This window comes from Cyphomyrmex costatus, unplaced genomic scaffold (assembly GCF_001594065.2).
Source record: "Cyphomyrmex costatus isolate MS0001 unplaced genomic scaffold, Ccosl1.0 scaffold141, whole genome shotgun sequence".
Classification (NCBI taxonomy): domain Eukaryota; kingdom Metazoa; phylum Arthropoda; class Insecta; order Hymenoptera; family Formicidae; genus Cyphomyrmex; species Cyphomyrmex costatus.
In genome coordinates, this window is record NW_017275402.1 from 1,494,130 (window position 1) to 1,522,123 (window position 27,994).

A 27,994-nucleotide genomic window follows, 5' to 3' on the forward strand; every position below is an offset into this window, starting at 1 on the left:
GTAAGTCGACATCGATAAATGTATCTGACCTTTCTAACATTTCAAGTATCCCATCCATTAACCCCGAAGCCTCTGATCCGTTGCATTACCGAAGAATAAACGTCATCTATAGAGCGTAGAAATGAAATCCCGTAATCCAAGCCCGCAAGGCAGAACAGTGAAACCGTCGTGTTTCACGTGGCCGTATGAACCAGCGACTGGTTCCGGCTGCGGGTTTGCCAGTCAACAAGGAACCTTCGAGACGATCGAGCATCCTTGGCGCGATCGAAGCACGCTATGAGTGCCGGCGTCGAGTCGATCTTGTGCGTGATCCTCGGAGTTTCGGGGATTCTTATGCCGCATCCAGCAAACAGCATTCCATATCGTGGTAATTACACGGTGGAACATCCACAATATGATCACTTAGTGCAGAGGATATTCAAGAAGGAAAAAACACTGGATGAGGAAAGTGGGTTGGTGTCATTAATGGATAATTAGAAGCTTGGTGGACAGTTTAATGAATATGTGAATTGATTTATCTCTTTTAACATCTTATCATAATATACCTATTAAAGATGCATAGAATATCAAAGATGAATAGGATTTTATTTTTAGTCAGGAATTACTGGTACGATCAAACGAGTAAAAAAGATAAATATATCGGCACTCTGTTGTTTCGAAGTGATAAGCTTGTATTTTAATTTTTTTTTTAAATTCTGTCTTTTTCTTTCTTTTTTCTCTCTCTATTTTTCTCTAAAATGCTTGAATCATCAGAAAAACAAAAAAGAAGAGAATTTAAGTTTATATATATATATTAATGTTCATTTCTCTAAAAAAAAAATACAACAAATATTACAAATTAAAATTCAGTTTACATAAGAAAATGTAATTACTTTCACTTCTGATATTTATAATTCAATTACTACTTCTATTCATTAATTTTTACATATACTTTTGCTAAGTAATGTTCAATCACGTTAATTAAGATGCACCTTTCCATTCGTCATATGTATGTTAACCGTTCTAATTTTTTTTCTCTAAGAGAGTTTTTCTAAGAGAAAGTAGATTATAAGTACGTTAATTATGAAAGAATGTTACATTGTTTTGCCAAAGCAGGTAATGGAGAAAAATACTTCCATCAATGAGTTTTACACGCGGACACGAGAATTCTTACCATTTCAAAAACACGTGACATAAACGTGAAACGTAACTGATAAACATTTTTATAAATCCACATATAAACAGAATATTCTTGTAATATTTAAAACTTATAATGAAATTTATATAAGCAAAGTAATTATTTTTCTTATGTTATAAAAGTTTTAAAAAGTTATAAAACTCTTTTAAATTTTTACATTAACAAAGATCTATCATGTGTCTTTTCGTAATCTAATAAAGAATGTCACGAAATTTTAATATAATTAATATAAAAAAATTAAAAATTATTTTACAACACGAAAAGTGCAAATAATAATCGACATATAGTTTGCAGGATGTCCATAACAATCAAGAAATGCATCCGTGTTCAAATACCAAAGGCGGAGAAGAAGAAAGGCTCTTATTCGCTGAAGCAAATAATAATCATCTTCAGAACACACCCAGAGAGTTTTCCTGGGATGACGATGATTACAGAGGTTTTTCTCTATTTAGCCTCGTTGAATCCATGCTGTCCGTCGTAGCAAGCGGACTTAGCACAGTCATGAGCAGTATTGTTGGTACCGAGAAAAAGGATTCACGGTCAGGTACCAGAAGAATAAATTATAAAAATTATCATTTAATCAGGGCATTTCCTACCACGGAAAATCAAGCTACAGATCTGCGTGATTTAAGAGATGCCGAACCTGAAGATGTTAAATTTTGGTCCTTTCCAAACCCTAATAGGTTCGTGTGTCCGCATTTTTATTACAATAAATATTAATATAATTATAATTACTTAACATATTTATATATGTATCTATACTTCCTCTTATAGAACTTCCGACATGATTGTGGCACCGGACCTCGTAAATGACATTAAAGATTATTTGAGGGATAAGAAGATTGATTTTAAAGTGTTAATATCGGACATTCAGGTAAAATTAAATATATATTTTATACCATTGACGTAAATTAATACGAAATCGTTTAAAAGATACAAAATTTTCGTATAAAATAAATATATAAAAGTATATGAAAAAGTTAATCTTTCTATTTATAAAAGTATCATATACGAAGTATCCCAAAAATTTAGTTTTTTTGACAAATTTTAAGATTTTATAGAAAATTTAATTCTGAACAAAAAGTTTTCTCTAAACATGGATCAAAAATGCTTTCTTTCTTTATAGAAAACCTCAATATTATTAATGATTAAAAATACTCACCGACATTTTAATTATACTTTACTAATTTGTATAAAATTGGTCTCTGATCATTATTTATAAATCTTGAGATCGGAAGGAAATTCCAGTAACAGCTGATGTCCATATCTAATGCTGACACGCTTTACTTATGATCTTTTCAATGATTTCTTATTATACTCAAATACAAAAAGTAACATGAAAGTAACGAATAAATTATCACCTATTATATTAAAATGTTGGATCAAAGGTTTCGTTATTGCATATGTTAATCGTTATTTAAACGTTGACTGATGGTCAGTACATGAAAGAAAAGAGAAATCTTTTCTAGTTGTTGACATGATTAATAGACAAAATTAAAATGTAAGAGTTTAAATTATATATCTTAATAAAAATCAAGGAAATATCCATTCTTTCTTTAATCAACAGAAGACGATTTCTTACCAAAATCCGAAGATGTCTAAAGAACAACGTGAAGACTTGGTCACCACTCAAGGGCACACAATGACTTGGAAACGTTATCACCGATATGGAGGTAAAATTATGTTGGAAAATTTTCTACATCGTACTAAACTATTTCAATTTATATGTTTAATACTAATTTAAAATGTAATTTATTAGTATATTTAATATTACATTATAATATCAATTATATTTTTAATTCTAATGTTGATGTATATAATTATAAATAATTTTTTTGGATAAACATCAACTATAATTTCTACTTTATATACGTCTGCACATATAAATTAATAAATAAATTTAATTAAATAACATAATTATAATTGGCTTTCTTTTTAACAGATATCGTACGTTACTTAGAATATCTAGCCTTCAGATATCCTAAAATAGTAGAATTAATAACTATCGGACATAGCTACGAGGGCCAACCGATAAAAATGGCGAAGGTTTCATCGGGATTAAACAAAGAAAGCGAAAGAAAACCTGCTATTTGGATTGATGCCGGTAAGTTTTTTTTTTTGTACAAATAGTCATTTCTTTAATACAAAAGAGTATTAATTAAAAGAATAATTGTAAATGAATAATAAATAATAAATAATAAGTTATGTGTATTAATGTAATAAAAATAGTTTGAAAAACTTTTCTCTTAATTGTTATTTTAAATAATATCGTAAAAACTTTTTTTATAAACAACTATCAAAATTATTGTCAGCCGTCCTTTATTGACATCAAACCCGTATGCTTCCCACGTTTTACACACATCTCGTCCCGTTAGATTATCTTTTCGGTAAATCGCCATCGTCTTCGCAGGCATGCATGGACGAGAATGGATCGGTACCGCGGTAGCGACCTACATATTGAGCCAGTTGGTAGAAAAGAACTCGAGCTACACGAAATTGTTGAATAACTCGGATTGGATGATTCTGCCAGTTGTTAATCCCGATGGTTATGAATATAGCCATATCAGTGATCGCTTTTGGCGGAAAACCAGAAGTAATCACGTGGAAAGTCAAAATGACAGTAGGTGAGGAGAGGAAAAAATATTTCGTTTTGACACTACAATTGATGAAGAATCTTAATTAATCAATTAATGTTAATAATATTCGCTTGATCTTATTATACTGTCCGACACTGATTTTGTCTTTGATTTGCGAAATATCATTTCCAAAATATTTTTAACGCGGAGTGTAACAAAGATTACCTCCACGAGGCACACTTTGAAAATACGTATTGTGGCTAAATGATCTTTTAATAGCTATCATGCTAACCTCGGAATGTCAAATGTAAGAAACATAAATCAAGATATGACACTAGTTATACACTTATACATGATCAAGGGACACTGCAGTGTGTCTCGCACCAAGTGAACGTGTAACAACGCCTAACTTCAAATCTACGTAACTTGGTCATAAATGTTGTACAGAAACAAAAAAAAACTTATTTTAAATATAAAAGATAATACTTTAAGATAGTGTAGTTAAAATAAAATTTTTTTAATTACAATATATCATTCCAAATATGGCCAAAATCATCATTTTTTATCTATATTATTCCAATGTTCTTGGACATATAACGTGATAGAATTATTCTGAGTATGGATTCAAATCCAACGGCAAGAAATCTTCGTGAAATGGCACTCTACATATTTGTCAAAGACAAACAAAAGTAAAATTTTGTCGGATAGTGTTATATGTACTTATATCAAAAGCGATATATTTAGAGAAATTGAAGATTAGATTGCCTATAAAAATAAAATTTTAAATTCTAAAATGAAAACAAAAAGTTATCTGGATTGAGAAACATTGTGCTTTATAAAGTATATTATTATAATATATACATATAAAATCGTATCATATATCTAATCAATCACACACACTCAATAAAGTAATTTTTCTTAAATAAATTTAATACTGGTTAATAGAAGAAAATAATTCATTACATACTTTAAATATTAAAACACTGTTTTATTTTTAGCACTTTCAGTACTCCAAATAAGTAATAATTAATTACTGTCTTTCAGTAATAAATTAGCTATTATTAACCCAGAAAACAAGAAATATTTTGGAACATTTTAACAACATTGTAACGTTGTAACGTTGCTGTAATACTAAAACATTTCAAAATGTTTCTTGTTTATTAGAAAGTTTTTTTAAGGTTTAAGAGTTTCACATTAACTAAAATAATGCATAATTTTCTTTCCTATAGGTATACGCCATCTAATTTATTACAATTCGTAACGCACTATACTAGATGGTTCTGGACTACATGCGAAGGAGTTGATCCGAATCGAAACTTTGCATACCACTGGGGCGAAGAAAAAGAAGGCGGTGCCAGTTCAGATCCTTGTCACGAAACATATTCCGGGCCTTACGCCTTTTCCGAACCTGAAACAAAAGCTATGGCGGATTATATTTTGGCGAACAAACAACATATTCGGTACGTTAATTGTCAAATCAATACTTCATTAATTTTAATTTACCATCTAAATATATTTTAAATTTAAAAATTTTAAATTTTAATTGTATAGTAATACTAAATGCTAAATTTACATTTTCAGAATGTATTTGACTTTGCATTCTTATTCTCAAATGTGGCTCGTACCATGGGGTTACACGCGTTCGAAACCGTCGGATTATTCGGATTTAATGAATGTAGCAAGGAAGGCAATTAACGCTATTTCGAAAGTTCATGGCACTAATTATCAACTTGGTCCAGCAACAGACCTAATGTATCTGACGTCTGGTACATATTTTAATACATTATTTTAATAATAAATAATAATAAGGTTCTGTAAGTATAAAACAAAATAGACACTTGAAGGGCTAAGAGCCAATTAAGCAACAAAGAACTTTTAATTCAAAACACATAAAAATAAAAATAAAAGATTACATACAGCAAACATTTCGACACTAATCGGGTCATTCTCAATATTACATATTATAATTGTAAAACTCTATTGGAAATTTATAAAACATATAATTCTCAGTATTTTTTCTTCTCGTGTCTTATGTTAAAATGTAACGAGTCAATAAATTAAAATAATTAAATTAGTGTTGAAAACTTCTCGGTATATAGTAAGACAGTATAATAATCTATAAAGTGACCGTTAACAAAAGAAAATTAATGCTAAGTACATAAAAGCTAACAATATACATATATAAATATAATAATGTACCTTACCATAAATATTTTACATTATTTTAATTTTAGTGTACTTTTTAGATTGATTTATATTTATGAAAAATTTAATATACATACGCGCGCGCGCGGCTGTTATAAAAATTAGAATCAGGATAAGATGATAGTATACATATATTTCGTAATAGGTATATTTCATATTATGGAGAATGAGTTTCTTTTCTGCTTATAGGAGCGTCTGATGATTGGGCCAAAGGCATTGCCTCGATAAAGTACGCATACACGGTGGAATTACGCGATCGCGGAACTTATGGATTCCTATTACCGGCTACACAAATAGTTCCGACTGCACGTGAAATTTGGGCAGGAATCCGAGCGATTGCTCGCTTAGTTACTTGCAATACATGAAATCTATGTTTTTTACGCTTCTAATGCGTATCTAGTGTTCGAATTTTCATTTTTTAATCCAGAAAACAGAGATTATAACAGGATCAGTAACTTAATAAGGATCAATAACTCGATAGATATATCGAGTGCTGATTTCTATCGATATATCACTCAATATAATTAAATTAAAATAAAGAATGATATTTTAAAAACCGTTCTGATTAAATTGTAAAGATTTATGACTGCCTTAGATATATGTTAATTTTTGTACATTTCTGTTTGTAGTTGTAGAGTATGTGAAGTATATTTGTATAACAGAATTATATTTATAGTTAGTGAAAAGAGTGTGTATAATATAATATGTGAATGTAGCTATTATTTATTTTATTATATGCTATAATAATATCAAATACTTTTGTACAAATAATAGTACACTAAGAATTGTCCTACTTTATTTATTAAAATTACATACATATCAGGCTATTAGTTTGATTTTCGTAATTTTAATTTGAATGTACTATAAAAAACATAACACAACAAATAAAAGTATTTCTACTATAATGGAAATAAAGATGAAAATGAATTTCAGCATGTACACTCTAAAAAATAACATATTAATTTAAATTCAAAGACGTCGAACCAATGGGGAGAGAATCTGTTTTAAACGTTTAAAGAACGTATAAATGTGTTCATTAAACACTTAAAAAACATTCAAAAAAAATTCTTTCCTCATTGGGGAGTGGATTTTCTAAGATACAAAAATGTTAACATTAACACAAAAATATTAATTTTAACGTTTTTACATGTTTTAGAAAATCCACTCAACGTCTTCGAGTTAAAATTAACATTTTATTTTTTGCAGTGTAATAATTACATGATAAAATCCACTAGCGTTAATATACTTAAAGATTAATATACTTAAAGAGACAAATGAATGATTAAAAAACAGTCAATGCATTCTTATCTAATATACGTTCAAGGAGTTGCGTTATCAAGATTAATCCAAAATACACTTATACCTTATCGCAAGATATTTCCGTTATTTTGTAGTATATAAACCGTAAGATCTTGTTCAGTACTTCTATTGAACGTAATGACAATGTTGATTCGGTGTTTTTTAGTTACTGTTCTAATATTCCAGGGTAAGAATATTCATTTTGAGCACATTAATGTTATACTATATATATATATATTATATATATGTGTGTATGTGTGTATGTACATGTATACATAACTTTTTAAATAAAAATAAAGCTCGTATATTTTATATTTTTAAATATAATGACAACTAATATGCAGGTAACATTTTTTTCACAAAATTATTAAGTATGTATATCTAAATATAAATATACAATAAGATTACTGATCTATAAATAAATAAAACACTTGATAAAAAATATTAAATATACAGAAAAATTTTAATTTTAATCCTATAAATTATGTAAAAAATTAAGTAAATATTCAGAATGTTATGTGCTTTTAAATAAAAGGTTTATTTATGAAACAGTATTACATAAATAATTAAAATAAGACTAAAATATATTGTAAACACTGAAATGTTTAAATTTTGCAAAAATGTCATTATATTTCTAAGAGAATTATATGTTTAAAATTTGTTTAAACATTTTTATAGTGTGTCTAGCCGTCCCTTTCGGCCTGAAACCCAGAATCACAGATGGTGAGGATGCCACACCAGGAGAATTTCCTTATCAGGTCTCTCTTCTGTGGAGTTTGCCACCCATTATTCCTTTCCAACACATCTGTGGTGGTTCGATTGTGCATGAGAGTTTTATTTTAACTGCGGGACATTGCGTAACAGATGGCAAACTTAAAATTATGGTTGGCAAGCATTATCTTGATAAATATGAACAAACTCAGCAAGAAGTTGACGTTGTTAAGACTTACGTAAACGAAAATTATCCAGGGTATGTCTATTATTTTTATTTGTAATTAAAAATTAATATTTCAGAAACTGAAATTCTCATACATTAGGAAAAATGTTTAATTTTTTGTTGTATCAACGTAACAAGAAGTACGAATAAAACAAAATTTCATTGTATAAATCAGAATTTTAGTTAGCACTAAAACTGAATTTATAGTTATCTCGACTAAAATGTTTGACAAATCTAAGTATACAAAATACATAATAATTTTTAAATAACAAACTCCTGTATAAATCAAAAATTAACTTGGAAAGAAAAGGGCACTAGGAGTCAAGCGCAGATAACTTCACGCAACGCCGATATACATACATATATCAAGCTAATCTATTATAAAAAATTATTAAAAAATTAAGCTTACATATTTCGACTCATTTTTAGCCTTCTTCAGAGACAATAAAAATTACATAAATAAATTATAATTTAAAATTAACAAAGGATAAAAATATGTTTAATCATAGTGAGCTCCCTCACAACCGAGAAATAGGTTCTGATGACAATTTCATCCTAAGAAGCACAATCAAATGAATAATAACGGAAGAAAGGAAAGAAATAAAAGAAACATATATGAAACTTTCGAAGAGTCTTCTTTAATTGATTTGTTAAATAAAAGAAAGTTGAAATTTTCTGGGAAATTAATTTTCCAGGATGTCTTAGAAAAATAATAATTTCGAAATTAAATTAATCAAATTGCAACTATTTTACCGGGAGTGAGGAGACTCACCATGTTCACCACGATACTGCATCGCAAACAATCTCAAAACCGGTCTCCAGAATAATTAGGCCAATCAGTCTCAGACACAGTGAGTCACTGTCTCGCTTGTGCATAGTGGTGAATCGTAGCATTTGAATTTTGTGATTTGATAATTTAATTTAATACTGTCAAACTATTTGTTGTGACTCACTGTGTCTGAGACTGATTGGCCTAAATTATTCTGGAGACGGATTTGAGATTGTATAAAACAATAAAAATTTTGAGAAGTATAAAACGGAAAGTTGATATGTGTAGCTTAATTTCTGATTGAATTTATCAGAATCACAATTAATGCAACAAAACTGGAGAAAGGATTACACTTCATTGATTACATTAATTTTACTTATAATTATATTTCATAAAATCTTGAATAACGCGCATAAATTACGTTGCAAACCCTTTTGGTTTCTGAGACATATAATTTCAAAGTTTTCTGCTTGTTAAATTTTAAAATAATATATATCAAGTAAATATATATCAAGTATATATATGTATATTGTATATATACATACAATATAATTAAATAGAACAATAGGAGTAATAATCAAGGCAATGAGCCAAAAACTAAACGCAATAGAAAATTTTCAAATTAAGTATAATATAAATTTAAAATTTAATACAGACGTTTCGACTCCGATCAGGTCATCTTCAATGTAACAAAAATAAATTAGAAATTTCAGTGTCGCTAATAGATAAATACAATATCAGGAAATTATTCGCATCTTGAAATTGCAGTCCATCAATTAAAAGTTAATCCAATAACAGTAAATTCAATCTAATAAAATTTATATAATTTGTTATCAGAATAAATAATTAAATAGATCTTTATATAAGAAAATTAAAATCATTATTTTAATTCTTCTTGTGAAATGAAAAAAAAGTTATACTTCGCTTTGCGTGGAAAGTCGAAAATCCATGGAAAAGAAATCAATTATATAGATTCTATCTCGCTCTTAACAGTTAAATAAAAAAAAATATAATTAGTATTTATTGGCATTTATTTTAATAAAGATAATTTGAAACGATTATTATATGTACATATAACAAATTATATAAAAAACAAAGATTTACTTAATCAATGACAATCGCGACTCTGCGTATAATTATTACAAGGAAATTATCCAAAATGCCTGTCTTCCTATGGTGATGAAAATACAATCATATTATTCCTTGTTTTCACATTAACACTCTGGTTGGCTGAATATTTTCCAACGCTTCATAATTTATATTGCCTGATTTATATTTGTACTACTAGATATCTTCGTAAGCTAATCCATTTTAACACGAACTCTCATTCAAATACACTACCTGATACTCGTCAGCAATACTAACTTTGTCGTACTCATAACATATCTAAATTTCAGAGTGCTTTCTCTTACAATGCAGTGAAATTTTATAATACTTTGCCATCTGCTTTACGCTCTCTATCACGGCTTCCTGTATTTCGGTCGGAGATTACTCGATATATTGCCTCAAAGTTTTAATATTAGAGCAACTATTTAAACTTTTCTTCTTATTATTTTGTACGAGTAACGTATGTTATACCTTTTCTTTCTATTATTTTATACAGTAGTTTACGTATTTATGTATTTATAATTTAATTGTCTTGAATCAATTTAATTTCTGTAAATCACTTATTCTGTAATATTCAGGTACGGCTTCAAATTAACTGCTTAGCTATTACCCAGCCTATTAGTAGTGTAACTGATATGTAATATCAATATTACCGTATTTGATCTCTTTAATATTAACAGTACACACAATAAAGTTATTATTACTATCATAATTAAAAATATTAATATAAAATTAAATCTAATAATGTTTATAATAATTTGTATAAAATCATCTAATATAATTAAAACACATCTATTCGTAAAATATCATACAAAAAAGTATTTACTTTTTATATATATTATATGTATAAAATGACATTAATGAATTTAAAAATATACATGTAAATTAAAATGTTAATAATTAGTTCATATTGTAAAATGTAAATTATATCTAACTACAAATGTAGGTTATATCTAAAATATTGGAATCACAAATGTAATTATATCTAAAATACTAAAAATTGTTTAGTATTTTGTGAGAACTATGTGATAGATATATATAGATTTAATTTTCTTCAAGAGAATTTATAAAAGTATTTATGACACTTAGATATCATATACAATCATTTCACAATTCGCAATATATGTCATGATACAAATTATCATTCCCTAATCTGAATTTGTGTTTTTTCAACTGATAATGAGTCTAAAATGTGATTACGATATTTTGAACTTTATTGTATTCCTTTTTACAGAGGTATTGCTCCATATGATATCGCACTTCTGAAACTTAAAACTCCTCTCACTTTTAACAAGTGGATATCCCCTGTCAAATTACCTGAACAAGATGCAGTACAAATTGGAAATGCTGTACTCACTGGGTGGGGCTCCGTCTCCAAGACATGGTTTCCAAGGCTTGCCGTCGTTCTCCAAAAAGTTACTGTTCCCTTGTTGGACAGTAAATCTTGTCAAGATAAATTCTCGAACATTGATGAAGCACAAGTTTTTGATTCACAAATCTGCACTGCTGCTATTGAGGAAATATCCGCTTGTTCTGTAAATAAAATTTAACTTTTTATATTTCTTTCTTGTCTTTGCAATTAATCACGTAAACGTAGTAATATGATTATAAAAAGAATAATTATTCTCAATTTTATATTTTCTAAATTTCTTAAAGTAAAATCTCATTCCAAAAGAATTGAAATACTGCCACTATTGAAACAGTGGGAAAAAATTGCACTCTTGAACGAGAATGGCAGATTTTTACTTTTTTTGGATTGAGATTTACTCCAAAGAAAAGAAATCTTATTCCTTTTTTGAAGTAAATCTCGTTCCAAAAGTACAAAATCTTCAAGAAAAAAGTGATAGAGAAAAAAATCTGCCCCTCTTATTCAAAAGTGCATTTTTACCTTTTTTTCAATAGTAGCAGCATTTTAATCCTTTTTTGGTTAGATCTCATTCCAAGGAGAGTATTTATTATCTACTATTTGTATTGTATTATATCTGTTCATCAGTTATTTTGTTAGTCTATTTCGAGTAGGATTTTAATCTTAACATTATAATGTATAGATATTGTATAATATGCGAATATTATATAGATATAACTTACTACACGTTTAAACTTATTATTAATGTTATAATACAACAAAGATAATTAGATTATTAAACACAAAACACTTTTTTAATACAATATCTTTAATAATTAAATATTTTTTATGTAGGGTGACTCTGGTGGTCCATTGGTCCAATTTGAAAACAACGTTCCTACTCTAGTTGGAATCACTTCATGGGGTATCTACCCGTGCGGTACTAGTCACATGCCTTCGGTCTACACCCGCGTAGCTTCTTACACTACCTGGATTAAATTTATAATATGGATTGATGATGTTAATCAACGTCAGTCAAATTTTACTAATTAATATACCTATTCTTGTCAATATTTATATATTCAGACATAATTCTATATTTTATTATTAAAATATTAAAACACTGATAATCTATAAATTAAAGAGAAGATTGCTAATAACTAAAATTAGCCAAATAATACTGAGGAACAATAATGTTACATTTTATATAATGCTAAAGAAGTTGTTATAAGTAAGTTAATTACAGTATATTCTTTGTCTGAATCCTGTATATAACATAAAAAGTTGAAATAAAAGAAAAATAATTGTCTGGTTTTTTGTCTATAATTATTATATTATATACCAAATCTTCAGTTAATCATAGCTAAAGAAATTATATATAATTATTTATTATATATAAATATTGCATGATTTTAATATTTTAGACTATATCTACCTTCATAATTTTACATAAATATACCGTACAGAGAGAGAGAGAGAGAGAGAGAGAGAGAGAGAGAGAGAGAGAGAGAGAGAAAATATAAAATTTAATTTTAAAGTATTAATTTTAGTTTTTAATTAAGTCTTTTAAATAGATAAAGTAAAATAAGTTCTTAATATTATAAATTACGTCGTACAGTAAACTTATAACAATTAAGTATTGCATATTCGTAAACCCAGATATTATAATACTAAAGTTAATATTAGGGAAGAAAAACAATTACTATATGTATATATCTTTTTTTTTTCAATAAATCATATAAGCGTTAACATATTTAATATTTATACACATTATTAGAAATATCAAATACTTTAATAATCTTTTATATAATGGAAAAGTACTATCAAATATAACATAAATGAATAACTTTTATAAAAATTATTAAAGATTAATAATAATGTGAAATAAATCATTTTGAAGAAATGAAAAAAAATTTGGTTTTCATAAAACAATAAGAAGCTTTTGACATGATTAAAAAATTATTCTTATAACTCTTGCAAATATAACTATTTTTAATATTAATTAAAAATACATGTTATAAAGTATATCTACTATTTGTAAAGAATATAAAACAATTTAATAAAAGACAAAGCGAGTGTAAAGTATATATACAGAATTCTTTCAGAATTGTAAAAGAGAGATGAAATAAATAATATAAATATTTTTTATTCTCTGCAATATAAAAATTATTATTTACGCTTAACAATAAAAGAGATTAACCGTGAATATCGTAATATAAAACGTATAATTTTATACGTTTTTAATTAAGTCTTTTAAATAGATAAAGTAAAATAAGTTCTTAATGTTATAAACGTATAATTTTATATTCATATAGTATTGTGATTTCATCAGATGCACTGTCTTTCCTGCATTAACAATGAAAATTTTATCTTCGATATTAAGAGATATAACTTGATATCGAATAATAACTTTATTAATATAATACTTTCACTGCTTTTATTTTTATATTCGTTTCTTTCATTATTAATTATCCATCATAAAGCTTTTTACTACGATAATACTAATTTTGTCCATAGAGCCATTATATCATTTCATTTAAATTAATATGAGATGTTAACTTAATATATATTCTTCTTTTTGTATTAATTAATTTGATTAATACTTGAGTTAAATAAAATTACTCGTATATTATTTGCTATGTAAGAGTTAGAAGTTCTACTCACAATAGAGAATAATTCATGGAAAACGAACAAAGGAAACAAATAACCAAATATTTTTCACTGAGGTATTTTGGTTTTTTATATACATATCCTCTCTAACAATGTTTTTATTCTTAATCTAAACTATTTATTGGAATTATGTTGAAATATAAAACAATCTCGATAGAAAAATAAATCAAAAAGTAAATCCATTCAATATATCATATACTAAATTATTGATTTTCCGTATTTTTTTAATACCTATATACATTTAATGATTGATCGTAATCAGATAACAATAATACAGTTTATCTATTGAATAATTTATCATAATTGGATTTACAGTTTAATTAATTGAAGCTGCTAAAACAATGTTTTATTGTTACTACTTAAATGTTAAATAAATTTAACATTTAATTAACATATTAAGACCGCGATTTAAATAATAACGAGAAGATTAATAAAATAGAAGAAAAATTAATTGTATTAATAATATTTTTAATCATTGTTACGTTTATTCTGTCTTGTTAAATTAATTTATTTCCAAGTGATAACAAAATAATAAAAATATATTTTATTATAATTGATTTTTACATGCATGCCTTAGCTTAATAGTTTTATTTATATAGATGTTTTTAATTTACTAATGAGCACTTTTTGTCTAAAAAATACTGATTAAGAGTTACATAAATTAATTAATTATATCTTAAATATAAAGTGTAAATAAATAATGCATTTGTTCTTTTTATAAAAATGTTAGTCTATTCATTTATATATTTTATATTGGCATCCAATTTCACAGAATATATCTTATTTTATATTATGTGTAGAATTAATACTATTATTAAAATATACTATAATGTATAAGATTAGTAGTATCGTTTGTTTAAACTGAGTCATACATGCCATTCAATTTAATATTAATATGAATCAAATACACAAAGAAGTCTGCAATAAAATCCTTCTTATCGTAAACGTATTGTGATTTCCTATTGATTATGATTAATTATCATCTCTCATCTTTATTGATAACATACTGTTGCACTCAACGAAATGAGTATAAAATGCAGTAAACTTTTTGAATTGACATCATACAGCGAAATGTTTTCCAAAGCAATCGTGTTCTGTGCCCTCCTAACAGTGGCGGTCGCTGGTAAGTCAATTTTCTTGATTTCTGTAATATACACAGAATGTTTTCTAATAAATGGACATAACTTCATCAGGAATAAATTCAGAACAGAAAATAACACAGAGTTTATTGATTTATATGGTTTCATTTCCGAGTTACAGACATTTTCATGTTTTATTAATTCTAGTTATAAAAATTGAACCGACACAGTAATTTCACACTTTTGTTATACTAATAGTCAATAAGATGCAATAAAGGTGCGTCAAGAAGTGTACAAATGCTGTGCCAGCTCATTTAATAACGAGAGTTAAAGAATATGCTAACGCCTCTTTTAATTGTTGAAGAACTACTTTATATTTTGTAAACGTATCATAAAAAAACTATCTATAACTCTATGTTCTGTGATTAACTTCTTTTATCGCAAATGTATTTCTTTAAATATTATTAATTTAAATTTAAGAGAGGCCCCGAGTTGGTCTTCAGATGCCGCCGATTTTGCAGCGTTTTGCTCGCCCGATCTCGCCACAAGTGGTTGGAGGCGAAGAAGCGCCAAAAGGAGGTTACCCATTCATAGTTTCTTTGCAAATGTTCTCTCAGCATTTCTGCGCCGGATCCATTTTGAACAAATATTGGATCATAACAGCAGCACACTGTACTGAAGCAGTTTCTTCATTAAATTATCTTCGCGTTAAGGCTGGTAAGCACAATATTCAAGAAAACGAAAACACTGAGCAGACAGTTCAAGTGGCGCAAGCTTATGTACATGAAAACTATCAAGGGTAAGTAGAACTTTGAAAAGCAATAAGTACAAATAATTTAATCTATCTCCGATAAAATGTTAATTTTATTGCAATACATATGTGAGTAATTATTTCTAATATATTTTTGCTTGTTAAACACGAATCCATTGACAAAATTTAACCAATACATAATAATTATTTTAAGAAAAATGGCATCAATGAAGCAAAACATTATAACAATTATTTTAAAGGTTTTTATGATGTAATATTAGTACTAAATTTTTTCTTAAATTTTATTAATGACACTTCAATCTATCTTAAACCATCAACGTAGAACTTTTTAATGTATTATGATTTGCCTCAATATGATTTTTTGCTTTTGAGATATGTATGTACATATACATACATGCAGATACATATACAAACATATTATAATACATAGGAAAAGAACTATTTTAAACTGATATATCTTAAAAATGAAAATTTATATTAAAACAAACTAAAATACATTTTGAAGCTAAAAGTTGACGCGTTTCGCATAGCATTGATAAAATTTTGGAAAAACAATGATATGTACAATGTTATGAAAATCCTAAACATTGTCATTTTTCCCTTTCATGTCATCATTTTTAAACTGTGACATATTAGCTCATCAACGAGTTCGTATTTAGCAGACAAAAAAATGTCAGAAATAACTATTCACATACATATTGTAAAATGAATTAGACGATGTTCTTATAAGAATAAATAGATACTCGTATTTATAGATATATCTTATATTTAAAAAAAATATATAATATTAATCTATCTAATATATATATATATCTATTTAATATATATAATATTAATATATTAATGTTTTATTTATATATAATTCACTTATAACTTTTTTGTATATAGAGATAATTTAGAGTATTTAGATCAAAAGAACTTTTAAATTAATATTCAGAAATTTTATTTATTGAACAAATGCAACAACTATCAATGATATAGTATTGATATCACGATTAGCACTTGATTAGAACGTTATGTTTCAGATAAACTCGCGCGTGCGCGTGATGTGACCTGTTAATTCAATCTAGAATCTTTCACAATATACGCATAATATTTCTATATATTGACTGAAGATTATTTTTACAGTATTGATATTAATATCACGATTAGCACTTGATATTATGATTAGAACGTTATGTTTCAGATAAACTCGCGCGTGCGCGTGATGTGACCTGTTAATTCAATCTAGAATCTTTCACAATATACGCATAATATTTCTATATATTGACTGAAGATTATTTTTTATTATCTTCCACTAATATTACAATATAATTTTTCATTTTTATTTTAAAAGCAATTAATTTTTTAAAATTAGTAATTAATAAATATAATTGTATGTGTGTGTATGTGTGTAGAGAGAGAGAAAGAGAGAGATCAATACATTTTTCTAATTTTTAGTGGTGTTGGCCCTTACGACATATCTCTGCTTAAGCTTGCGTCTCCATTAAAGTTGACGAAAGAAGTACAAGCCATTGAACTACCACAGCCAGAAAGCGAACCAACTGGAGAGGCATGGCTTTGTGGATGGGGCTCTACTTCGACTAGCCGTTTTCCAATAATGCCAGATAAACTTCAGCATGTTAAGATGGAATACGTAGATCGCACTACTTGCTACGAATCCATCAAACGTTTGACGGGATCTTCTCCCGTTCATGAAACCAATGTCTGCACTGGGCCATTGTACGATCAAATATCCGCATGCAGTGTAAGTGATATACATATGTATTCAATAAATTCAGTAAATGAGCTTCAATAGTTTTGTCATCGTTTTAAAAATATAATAATTTAATATATACTTTAATACATTTTTAGGGAGACTCCGGTGGCCCATTAATCTCACGTAACGGACAAAAACCGGTTCTTACTGGAATTGTATCTTGGGGTATTATTCCATGCGGTAGTGCAGGAGCGCCATCCGTATACACCAAGGTATCCAGTTACAATAAATGGATTACGCAAAAAATCAATAATTATTGATGACGATAACATTGACGATGTATCAACTCATACTGAATGACAAATTATATATTATTCATTATTATGCATTATAATGTATTATTTAATATAAAATACAATAAATGTGCAGCATACATATATAACAATAACGTTTTTTGTATTTCCCTTTTGTATATACAATAATAAAAAGTAAAAACCAATTAACAGTTATTTGATTAACTGAACAAAACGCTTATGGCAAAATTTATTTCTATTTGTATTTTTATTTAATTTAATTTAATAGATAACAATCATGTTATTATCTTAAATATACACGTGTATATCTGTGTGTTTTAATAACGTTTTTGTTTTAATAACAATTCGTTTACATACAATACATATTTTAATATCTAAATCATATAACTAAAGATTACATATGCAGAGTATATTATTTTAAATGATATAAACGATTATATATATATATATATATCAATATATATATATGTTTAAAGAAAGGAATTCTTGGAAAAAATATTTCAGACAATTGCATATTGTAAAAGAGAAAAAAATAATGGCAAAATCGATTTCAGATAACAATAATACGTCTTTATCTATTAATGTACGATCTATCATAATAGGATTTGCAGCTTAACTGATTAAAGCTAAAAGAATGTATTTCATGATCTACTTAAATAAACTGTTTATTTAGGTATTAATTAGTTTATAATAGTACATCCGTTCATTTAGAATGTGATTAACTAATATGCAAACAAAAAACAAATAAGAATTAATTAAATTTGTAATAATATCGTGTATTATCATTATATTATCGGTTTTATTTAATTTAGTATAGTTTTATTGTTATTTGTTATACAGAGTGAGACATTTAAAACAGGTCATCTGAATAACTAGCTCGTTTTTGATAATAGAAGGAAAAATATTAAACAAAAGTTGCTTGGTGTCGAGGGGCATATAATATGATGTTAATAAGTGTTTTGTAGATGAAAGCGTAAAGGATAGGCAAAGATCAAATCCGTTTTTATAAATGGAACGATGTTTTTTTATTTACATTCTGATAGAGCATTTTAAGACGAATACAGTGACCTAAAATTGAAGGTCATTTAATGTTACGTAAAGAAAATAATTGAATGGAAAATAAATTGTTTGAAGACATTCTTCGAAATAATTTCGAATAATTTCGTGTCTTCTTTGCTTGTTGGTATATCGCTAATCGTTCAAGTGTATCACGGTATGTAAATAAACATTGAATCGCACAAAGCATTATCCATATTTACTGATCAGTTTGAATTTATCTATCGATCAAAGTGCGTGTCTTACGAAATGCGTTATATGAAAGCGGAAAAAAAGTCAATATGATTTTCATTTATGGTGATCTATATATTTCGCAAGACACATACTTCGATCGATAGATAAATTCAAACTGATCAGTAAATATGGATGCGATGCCTTGTACGATTCAATATTTATTTACATACCGTGATACACTTGAATGATTAGCAGTATGCCAACAAGCAGAGAAAACGAAATTATTCGAAGAGTGCCTTGAAACAATTTAATTTCCATTCAATTATTTTCCATTATTGACTTTGCGTAAACTTAAATGACCTTCAATTATAGTATTCGTCTTAAAATGCTCTATCAGAATGTAAATAAAAAAACATATCATTCCATTTAAAAAAAAACAGATCTCCACTTACAAAACAATTATTGGCATCACATTATGTGCCCCTCGAAATCAAGTAACTTTTGTTTGATACTTTTCCTTCAATTGTTAAAATCAAGCGAGTTATTCAGGTGACCTGTTTTAAATGCCTGTATATAGTTTACAATATTTTAAAATTACAATTACTGTTTGAATAATTAAACTATGTTTTATCAGCTTTTACTATATCAATTTCTTAATATTCATGTTTTATTTGGACATCTTTGTTTTTATCGATGAATGCAACTTTTGTAAAATAATTAATTAAATTCAATATCTTCTGAACATTCTTTATGAAAACTGAAGTGTATATATTTATACATTTTATATCAGTATATCTCGTTGTTTAAAAATCATTATGCAATTAATTGCAGATTATTATCATTGAAGTATACAATATGATAAAGATATTAATAGCATTGTATAAATTATTTGTAGAAATCATTTGTATTGTGTCTTACAATTCAATATTTTTTTTGTAGTAATTAATACACATAAAAATACAAAGAATTATCATGTTGAATAAAAACTTTCTTATCGTTAAAGTATTATGATCAATTCTAACAGATAGTAATGGGTTATCAGCACATCATCACTGATATCGTACCAATGCACTCGACGAAATAGGTATAAAATACGGTTTATTCATAGAATTGTTATCAAACAGTAAAATGTATTCCAAAGCTACCGTGTTCCTTGCTTTTCTAGTCATGGCGATCGCTGGTAAGTCAATTTTCTAGAAATATGCGAGTGTGAGTGTGTGTGTGTATGTATACGTATATGTTTGTATTTAGGTACGTTTACAAAATTATTATTAAAACAATGTATAAAAAAAATTCTTTTATTAAAAAGTATTGTAACTAAATTATTCTATTGTTATATACATTGCAAGTAACAAAATTTTTAATTATATTATTATATTACTATATAATTATATTACTAATTATATAATTATATTACTATAATTATATTACTAAAAATTCTACTAATCTTATTTCATAAAGAACTAGCTTTGACATACTACCATTAACTTATTCCGTCATAAATATTTTCAAATTATAGAGAGACCCAGAGTCGGTCTTCAGATGCCACCTATTTTGCCGCCTATTGCTGATCTGATATCGCCACGAGTGGTTGGAGGTGAAGAAGCAGGTGCAGGAAGTTATCCGTTCATAGTTTCCCTTCAAATGTCCTCCCGACACATTTGCGCTGGATCCATCTTGAATGAAGAATGGGTTATAACAGCAGGGCATTGTATAGAGGCCGTTCCTTTTTTATTTCTTCTTCGCGTCAAGGCTGGAAAGTACAATCTTCAACTTATAGAAGACACCGAACAGACAGTCAAAGTGGCGCATACTTACGTACACGAAAATTATAAAAAGTAAGAAAAAATTTGAAAGTAATAAATATGAAAAATTCAGTTATAATAATTCTTAAACGAATGATTTCTGTTTAGTACGGAATCAATGTTCTATTTATAATCGATTTCTAATTATATACAGATGTAATCTAGAATGTAATTTTATACCAATAATCAGTTCTTTTTGCAAAATAATTGCAATAATCGAAATAATGACTACTGGTAGTCTTAGAATTGACATTAATATTGCGATTAGCATTTGATATTAGGATTAGAAAACTATATTTTTAATAAATAATAATGTTGATGTATAAATTACTTTAAAAAATTTATTGCGTTATATCATATACTTAGATTTTCTTAATATTAATTTTGCAAATTATTATTATTCTTCACACAATACTACAAAATCTGTTTTAGTATTAATACATTGATTTAAAAACTGTGTTCCTAGAAAAAAAAATGAATAATTAATAAGTATATAATTTTATATATACATGTATTGCAATGTACATGTTCTAATTTTAGTGATGTTGGCCCATATGACATTGGTTTGCTTAAGCTTGCATCTCCATTGAAGTTGACAAATATGGTACAACCCATCCAATTAGCACCTCCAGAAAGTGAACCAACTGGAGAAGCATGGCTTAGTGGATGGGGCTCTATCTCGACTACCACAGATCGAATATTGCCAAATAAACTTCAGCATGTTAAGATGGAGTACATCGATCGTACTACTTGCTCCGAATCTGTCAAACGTTTGACGGGAACTTCTCCCGTTCATGAAACCAATATCTGTACTGGGCCACTGTACGATAAAATTTCTGCATGCAATGTGAGTGTCAGACATAGTAATTCAGTAAATGATAATATGATAATTATGAATGTAACAATTAATATGTTGTTACTTTTTTACACTTTTAGGGTGATTCCGGTGGTCCATTAATCTCATATAACGGAAAAAAGCCGATACTTACTGGAATTGTATCTTGGGGTATTATTCCATGTGGTACTGCAGGAGCGCCATCCGTATACACCAAGGTATCCAGTTTCAATAATTGGATTGCACAGAAAATTAATCCAAATTTCTCTCAGTTATATTTGAGCAATATTGACGATGTATGAATATACTGAATAACAAATTATTATACATTATTTAACATAAATAATAAATATCCAGCGTAAATAAAAAGTATATTTTCTTATTTCTATCCCACACATAATACAAAAACTAATTTTATTTCTTATACATTTATTTAGTCATCTACATATGTATGACAGTTTATTTTATATCGAAATTAAATTATAATCCATCAAAATACATCTCATGGATCATTATTTTGGAAACTTACCTTCAAACAATTATTTAATTTATAAATTTGCATTTGTGTGTGTGTGTGACTTTTTAAACAATTAAACTAATGAATATCGATGAGAACATGTCGTAACGATCAAGTTAAATCTCGGGTGTTTCTATATACATATATAATTATATGAATTAATATACTATGTTTGTAGATTTTTAATTGCACGCCGAATTTTTCTCAGATTTGAAATGCAACACTACTAAACTGCCGCAGTAATATCACGAGTTACATTGACTAATAATTTAACATTTTTTTATGCTCTTTGTGCATCTTTTTTAAATCGATCCTAATAATGTTGAATGACATATTAAAATCTATAAAAACATTAATCTTTCATTACGAAAGATATTACCTCGGCCAGGAGTTGAACCCGGATCTTTGGTATTCCGTGCAAGTGTCCTAAGCCTTTAGAGTACCGAGGCTTTAGTAATATTCTTTGCAATAATTAGTATAAGTGAGTACAATGTCTATTTTGCAGGCGACGTAAACAAACAATATCAAATAAAAGATAAACAATTATATTAAGATAAGCATTTTAAAATTAAATTCAAAGTTGGAAACTTTATATATAGAAATAATATAATGCAATATCGTTATATTTACTCGGAATTTATTCCTGTTACTGTTTCTTAGAAAGTAATGATTTATTATTTTTTCTGTTACATTTTGGTCATGTTAAAGTAAGAAAAATTATTTAATAAAACCATATAAATTGTAAAATCAACACTCAGATTCTAAACTACTCTCTATACAGTAAAATATTTTTTATACTAAACTTATATCGGATAAACTTCCGAAAATGGCCAACCCCGATTATTATGAAATTTGGCAGAAATTCTTTAAATGACGTCAAATGAATGCTCTTAAAAGGATTTTCACCGACAAGAAAGTTTAGTACCAAAAATGTTTGAATGAAGTTGCAGAAATAAAACGTTATTCTTTACACTTTTAGACTTTCAACGTGAAGCGATTTTTCTCAAAAAAAAAAAGGGGGAAACAATAACTAACATCTTATTTTGTGACACACACACACACACACACACACATGGGGGGAGGGGGTGCAAGGGGGCAGACCTACGGCCCGCCCCCTCCCGCACCCACCCCGTCGGCAAAGGTCTCCCCCAACAGTACAATCATAGCAACAGTACAATCATGGAAGTCGTGTGTCCCTTGGCAAGAGGGGAGAGGGGGGTGAAAGTGAAAGTTACCTCGCGTGGAAAGTTCCTGAACAGGGAAAGGTGTAGAATAGTACTTAATATCACACATGTATATCACACGTTAATTTTAAAACTATGATTGTAATCGGAGAATTGATAAGTTTTTTAAAATTATGGCCTATTTCTATCAAATTAATGAAGAAAATAGTACTGAAGAAAATAGTAATTATATAAGTTTACAAATTTCAAATAAATGTTATTTTCAAAACTATTATTTTTGAAACTTTATTTGTTCATAACTTTTTAACGAAGGACGAACGACGACCTGTTGGAGGTTACTCAGGGTCATGATCTTGACAACATATGTCAAGGTCAAGGTCATAGCGCTGGCCTCCCTTTTATACACTTTTACCATAATTTCATTCAAACATTTCTGGCATTAAACTTTCTTGTCGGTGAAAAATTGATCCATTGAAGGGCATTCATTTGACGTCATTTGACGTCAATTTTATGATAATCGGGCATTGGCCACTTTCGGAAGTTTACCCCTTATATTATATCTAATAAATTTATAATTCTTTATATTAATATTTTTACTAATATAAAATAAATGGAGAGCTCTCGAGATTTAAAACAAAAATAATAAATGTGTATAAACTTAATTAGCAGGCAATTGAGAACTAAGAATAAACGCAGTTATTCGTGCGTATAATAAACAAAAATATATTTAATCAAAAACGATCTTACATTGAATTCGCAAGAAATTTCGCAAAATTTGTACGTTTCGGTTTCATTCGAGTTATCATCAACGATGTCAAACAATAGATGCAGGCATTATTCACATCAGTGAGGTTCGAGTAAGCAGCCAGAAGAGCCACTTTAATTCGACATTTTTGAGAAACATTAACGCCAATTAACTGTATAGTTAAGTGTGTCACTGAACGTACAACATGATTGAATTAATAAAATTATAAAATAAAAAATGTATTCAACTAATTGAAAAACACGTTGCAAACTCTGATCATACATAACGCAAGATGAAAAAAATAATATTTTTAACTTTTAAGACTCGTATATGGTTATTTTTATTATCAAATAAATTAATTCGGTAATATTTATATATAATACATTAATCATGCAATTTACGATAATGTCGTCAATCGTCTGAGAGAATTTTTTTTCTTCTCCAGGGTATCGATCATGTAACTTTTTGTCTAGGACAGAAACGTAAAAAGTGAAAATTTTTTGCATGTATGTGTGTATATGTTCATACAAATATTCATAAAAGTTTTCACTTTTCACGTTTCCGCCCTAGAGAAAAAGTTACATGATTGATACCCAGTTTATCAAATTAAAATCTATATTGAACGATAAATTTTCCGCATGCAGCGTAAGTGTCAGACGTTCAATAAATTCATTAATTAACAGTGACTTTATTACCGCCTATTAATATTCAATTTAATGTATTAAGTTTCTAATACACTTTTAGGATGATAATGATGCTTCATTAATTTCACATTTTTATCCCTTGTTTATCTATTGTACGAGCCAGTATAATAGAATTTGCAACTTAACTAATTAAAGAATGTTTCAACGTTACAACTTAAATAAATTTTATATTTAATTGTAGTACCAATTAGTTTAAATATGATTTAGTAATATTTAAACAAATAAGAAAAAGAATAAATTCTGTAACAATAATATTTATTACATTTTATTGTTATGTTCTCATTTTTTTGTGTAATTTAATTTAGTTTGTGACTTCTTCAACAATTTAGTTTACTTTAAAATTAAATCATTATCAGAATTTTTGAATTATTCTTTATTAATTTTTATACGCATTCCGTAACATCACATATGTTTTATTTGGATATTTTTGTTTCTATTAATGGACACTATCTCTGTAACAAAAATTAATTAAGTTTAATGTCTAAATAAATTAAATTTTAAATATTAAGTATAGATAATAATACATTTACATTCTTTATAAAAATTGTAAATTTATATACTTATGCATTTTATATCAGTATACTTAACTTTATAGAAGCAACTTTCTACTATAAGGTATTGTTATTGGGATGTAATATACTATACTACTAATAGCATTATTTCGTATAAATACAAATCATCTGTGCTATGCCGTATAGTTCAATATTCATATACATTACTATAAGTCAAATTACAAAGAAGTATCTGGAATACCGTTTTTCGTACGCCATAAAATATTATGATTAATTGACATAGATAATAATGTCTTGTCAGCATACAAATGCACCAGACGAAACAAGTATAAAATGCAGTCTATTCGGGAAATTGTCAAACAGCAAAAAATGTATTCCAAGGCTATCGTGTTCTTCGCTTTCCTAGCTATGGCGGTTGCTAACGGTAAGTCAATTTCCTCGATATATAAGATATACGCACAATTTATACTTAATTTTGTTTAAAAAATGGATCTCTAAGGCATTATAAATGTTTTCTTATTAAAACAGTTTTTAATTTATTAAATAAATAATAACTAATTTATTGTATTGTTGCACAAATTACAAATCAAATAGCAAAATTTTGTTTTTATTAAAAAATTATTTTCTAAAATGATATTTTATAAAGAGCTGACTTTGATGTGATATAATTAAATTCTCCACAAATGTGTTTTCTTAAACACTAATAATTTAAATTATAGTGCAGCCTCAAGTCGACCTCCAGATGCCTATCAGTCCACGTTTTACTCCGTTTGAGACTTATGTGACTGGAGGTTCCGAAGCACCGGTAGGACGTTATCCATACATAGTTTCTCTTCAAAGTCGCGGAGAACACTTTTGCGGAGGATCCATCTACAACGAACGAACAATTATAACAGCAGCATTGTGTTAAAAAAAGAAATGCAGATCGTCTTACTGTCAAAGCTGGAAAGTTCATTATTAACACTAAGCCTACTGAACAAACAGTTAGTGTGCAAAAAATACACATACATGAAAAATATAGAGGGTAAGCAAAACACGGTAAAAATAAGAACAATTCGTATTCAAATAATATTTGTATAATATGTCATACATCGATGTTGCATTTACAACTAAATTTAACCGTATTTAGAGATAATCTAGAACATATTAACTTTTGCATCAATAATAATCAGCAGTTATATTTGTAAAATAAATATACAACAATCAAAATTACTACTACTAATATGTAATATCGCACCATTATTTGGCATTAATATCGTGATTAGCGAGACTTAAGATTATTATTATTCAGAAAATTATATGTGATAATAGAAATATTCTATATATTAGGAAATCATATTTTAAATAAGTAATGAGACAAATAAATTATATTTTGATATTTGTTTTGATATACACATGTATTTTACTAATTCAGCAAATTAATGGTATTTTTTTTTAACAAATATTACCTTTTTTTTAGTATTAACACGTTAGCATAAACACATATCTTTTTAAAATTGTATAATTAATAATTAAATTAAATTAATATCCGCTCAAATAAATTTCCAAATTAAACTTAATATACCTCCCAGGTCAAGAACAAATTGAGCTATACTAGTTGTTAAAAATATATATAAATTTATTATAATAATAACACTTACTGATGAGTCCAGTAGTGGAAGCCGGGACGAAACGCTAACTTGTGATATTCTTCGCAATATACTAAATTAATTTTTAAGAATTCGGTTGCGGCTGTTGAGGACTCTGTGAAATCGAAACTTTCCGTATATACCGGTGTTATTATTATAGTAAATTTACATATATTTCTAACAACTAGTATAGCTCAATTTGTTCTTGACCTGGGAGGTATATTAAGTTTAATTTAATAATTAATAATCATATATAATTTTGTATATAATGAACTATAATATGTATTTTCAAATTTTAAGTGGCGTTGCCGTCCCATATGACATTGCTGTACTTAAGCTTAAATCTCCATTGAAATTGAACGATAACGTACGAGCTATCATATTACCACAAGCAAACAGTGAACCAACTGGCGTGGCTTGGCTTAGTGGATGGGGCTCTATCTCGACTACTAATGTTCCAAAAATGCCAACTAAACTTCAACATGTTCAGATGGCGTACGTCGATCGCAAAACTTGCGATAAGGCCCTCAGTAAACTGATGGGAACTCCTCGTTCTCGTGTTCATGAAACCAATATTTGCACTGGGCCATTGAACAAACAAATTTCTGCATGCGACGTATTTGTCAGATATTTAATAAATTTAGTGAATGATAGTAGCATTGTTGGCAATTGATGTAGCAATTATATAAATCCTTTCTAATACATTTCCAGGGTGATTCCGGTAGTCCACTTATCTCCTATGTAGGAGGAAAAGCGGTGCTTAATGGAATTATATCCTGGACTTATGTGCCGTGTGGTACTCGAGGCGCGCCAACCGTATACGTTAAAGTATCTAGTTTTAATAATTGGATTACGCAAAAAGCTCGAAATTGATGATGGCAATAT

At 27.7% G+C, this 27,994-nt stretch overlaps 3 protein-coding genes across 3 annotated transcripts; all 3 read left to right on the forward strand.

The window, feature by feature from the left end:
- Window positions 1–276: 276 nt before the first annotated feature.
- Window positions 277–6,323, forward strand: LOC108783081 (carboxypeptidase B). The gene is made up of 9 exons (XM_018551537.1): window positions 277–452; window positions 1,534–1,860; window positions 1,952–2,051; window positions 2,745–2,850; window positions 3,120–3,281; window positions 3,588–3,801; window positions 4,983–5,213; window positions 5,335–5,519; window positions 6,148–6,323. Exons 1-9 carry the CDS (start codon window positions 277–279, stop codon window positions 6,321–6,323), a joined length of 1,677 nt encoding a protein of 558 aa, XP_018407039.1.
- A 1,050-nt stretch (window positions 6,324–7,373) lies between these two features.
- LOC108783057 (transmembrane protease serine 9-like) lies at window positions 7,374–17,964 on the forward strand. The gene is made up of 8 exons (XM_018551506.1): window positions 7,374–7,444; window positions 7,936–8,227; window positions 11,305–11,605; window positions 12,271–12,465; window positions 15,088–15,208; window positions 15,645–15,963; window positions 17,377–17,683; window positions 17,791–17,964. The coding sequence occupies exons 1-8, from the start codon at window positions 7,396–7,398 to the stop codon at window positions 17,953–17,955; spliced, it is 1,749 nt and encodes a 582-aa protein (XP_018407008.1). The 5' UTR covers window positions 7,374–7,395; the 3' UTR covers window positions 17,956–17,964.
- A 2,343-nt stretch (window positions 17,965–20,307) lies between these two features.
- Window positions 20,308–27,982, forward strand: LOC108783058 (CUB and peptidase domain-containing protein 2-like). Its single transcript, XM_018551507.1, is given in 10 exon segments — window positions 20,308–20,359; window positions 20,699–21,017; window positions 21,525–21,831; window positions 21,921–22,115; window positions 25,565–25,661; window positions 25,765–25,905; window positions 26,201–26,378; window positions 26,380–26,505; window positions 27,410–27,725; window positions 27,821–27,982. Coding segments are annotated over 10 exon segments (1,893 nt in total).
- The last annotated feature ends 12 nt before the right edge of the window (window positions 27,983–27,994 follow it).

What these genes read in the sequence shown, in the direction of transcription:
- LOC108783081 (XM_018551537.1), top strand. Translation starts at nt 277, where the DNA reads ATGAGTGCCGGCGTCGAGTCGATCTTGTGCGTGATCCTCGGAGTTTCG. An exon ending in TCCTTTCCAAACCCTAATAG is followed by an intron (nt 1,861 to 1,951) that starts GTTCGTGTGTCC and finishes TTCCTCTTATAG; the next exon opens with AACTTCCGACATGATTGTGG. An exon ending in TGCTATTTGGATTGATGCCG is followed by an intron (nt 3,282 to 3,587) that starts GTAAGTTTTTTT and finishes TCGTCTTCGCAG; the next exon opens with GCATGCATGGACGAGAATGG.
- LOC108783057 (XM_018551506.1), top strand. Translation starts at nt 7,396, where the DNA reads ATGACAATGTTGATTCGGTGTTTTTTAGTTACTGTTCTAATATTCCAG. An exon ending in GTACATGAAAACTATCAAGG is followed by an intron (nt 15,964 to 17,376) that starts GTAAGTAGAACT and finishes TCTAATTTTTAG; the next exon opens with TGGTGTTGGCCCTTACGACA. An exon ending in ATCAAATATCCGCATGCAGT is followed by an intron (nt 17,684 to 17,790) that starts GTAAGTGATATA and finishes ATACATTTTTAG; the next exon opens with GGAGACTCCGGTGGCCCATT.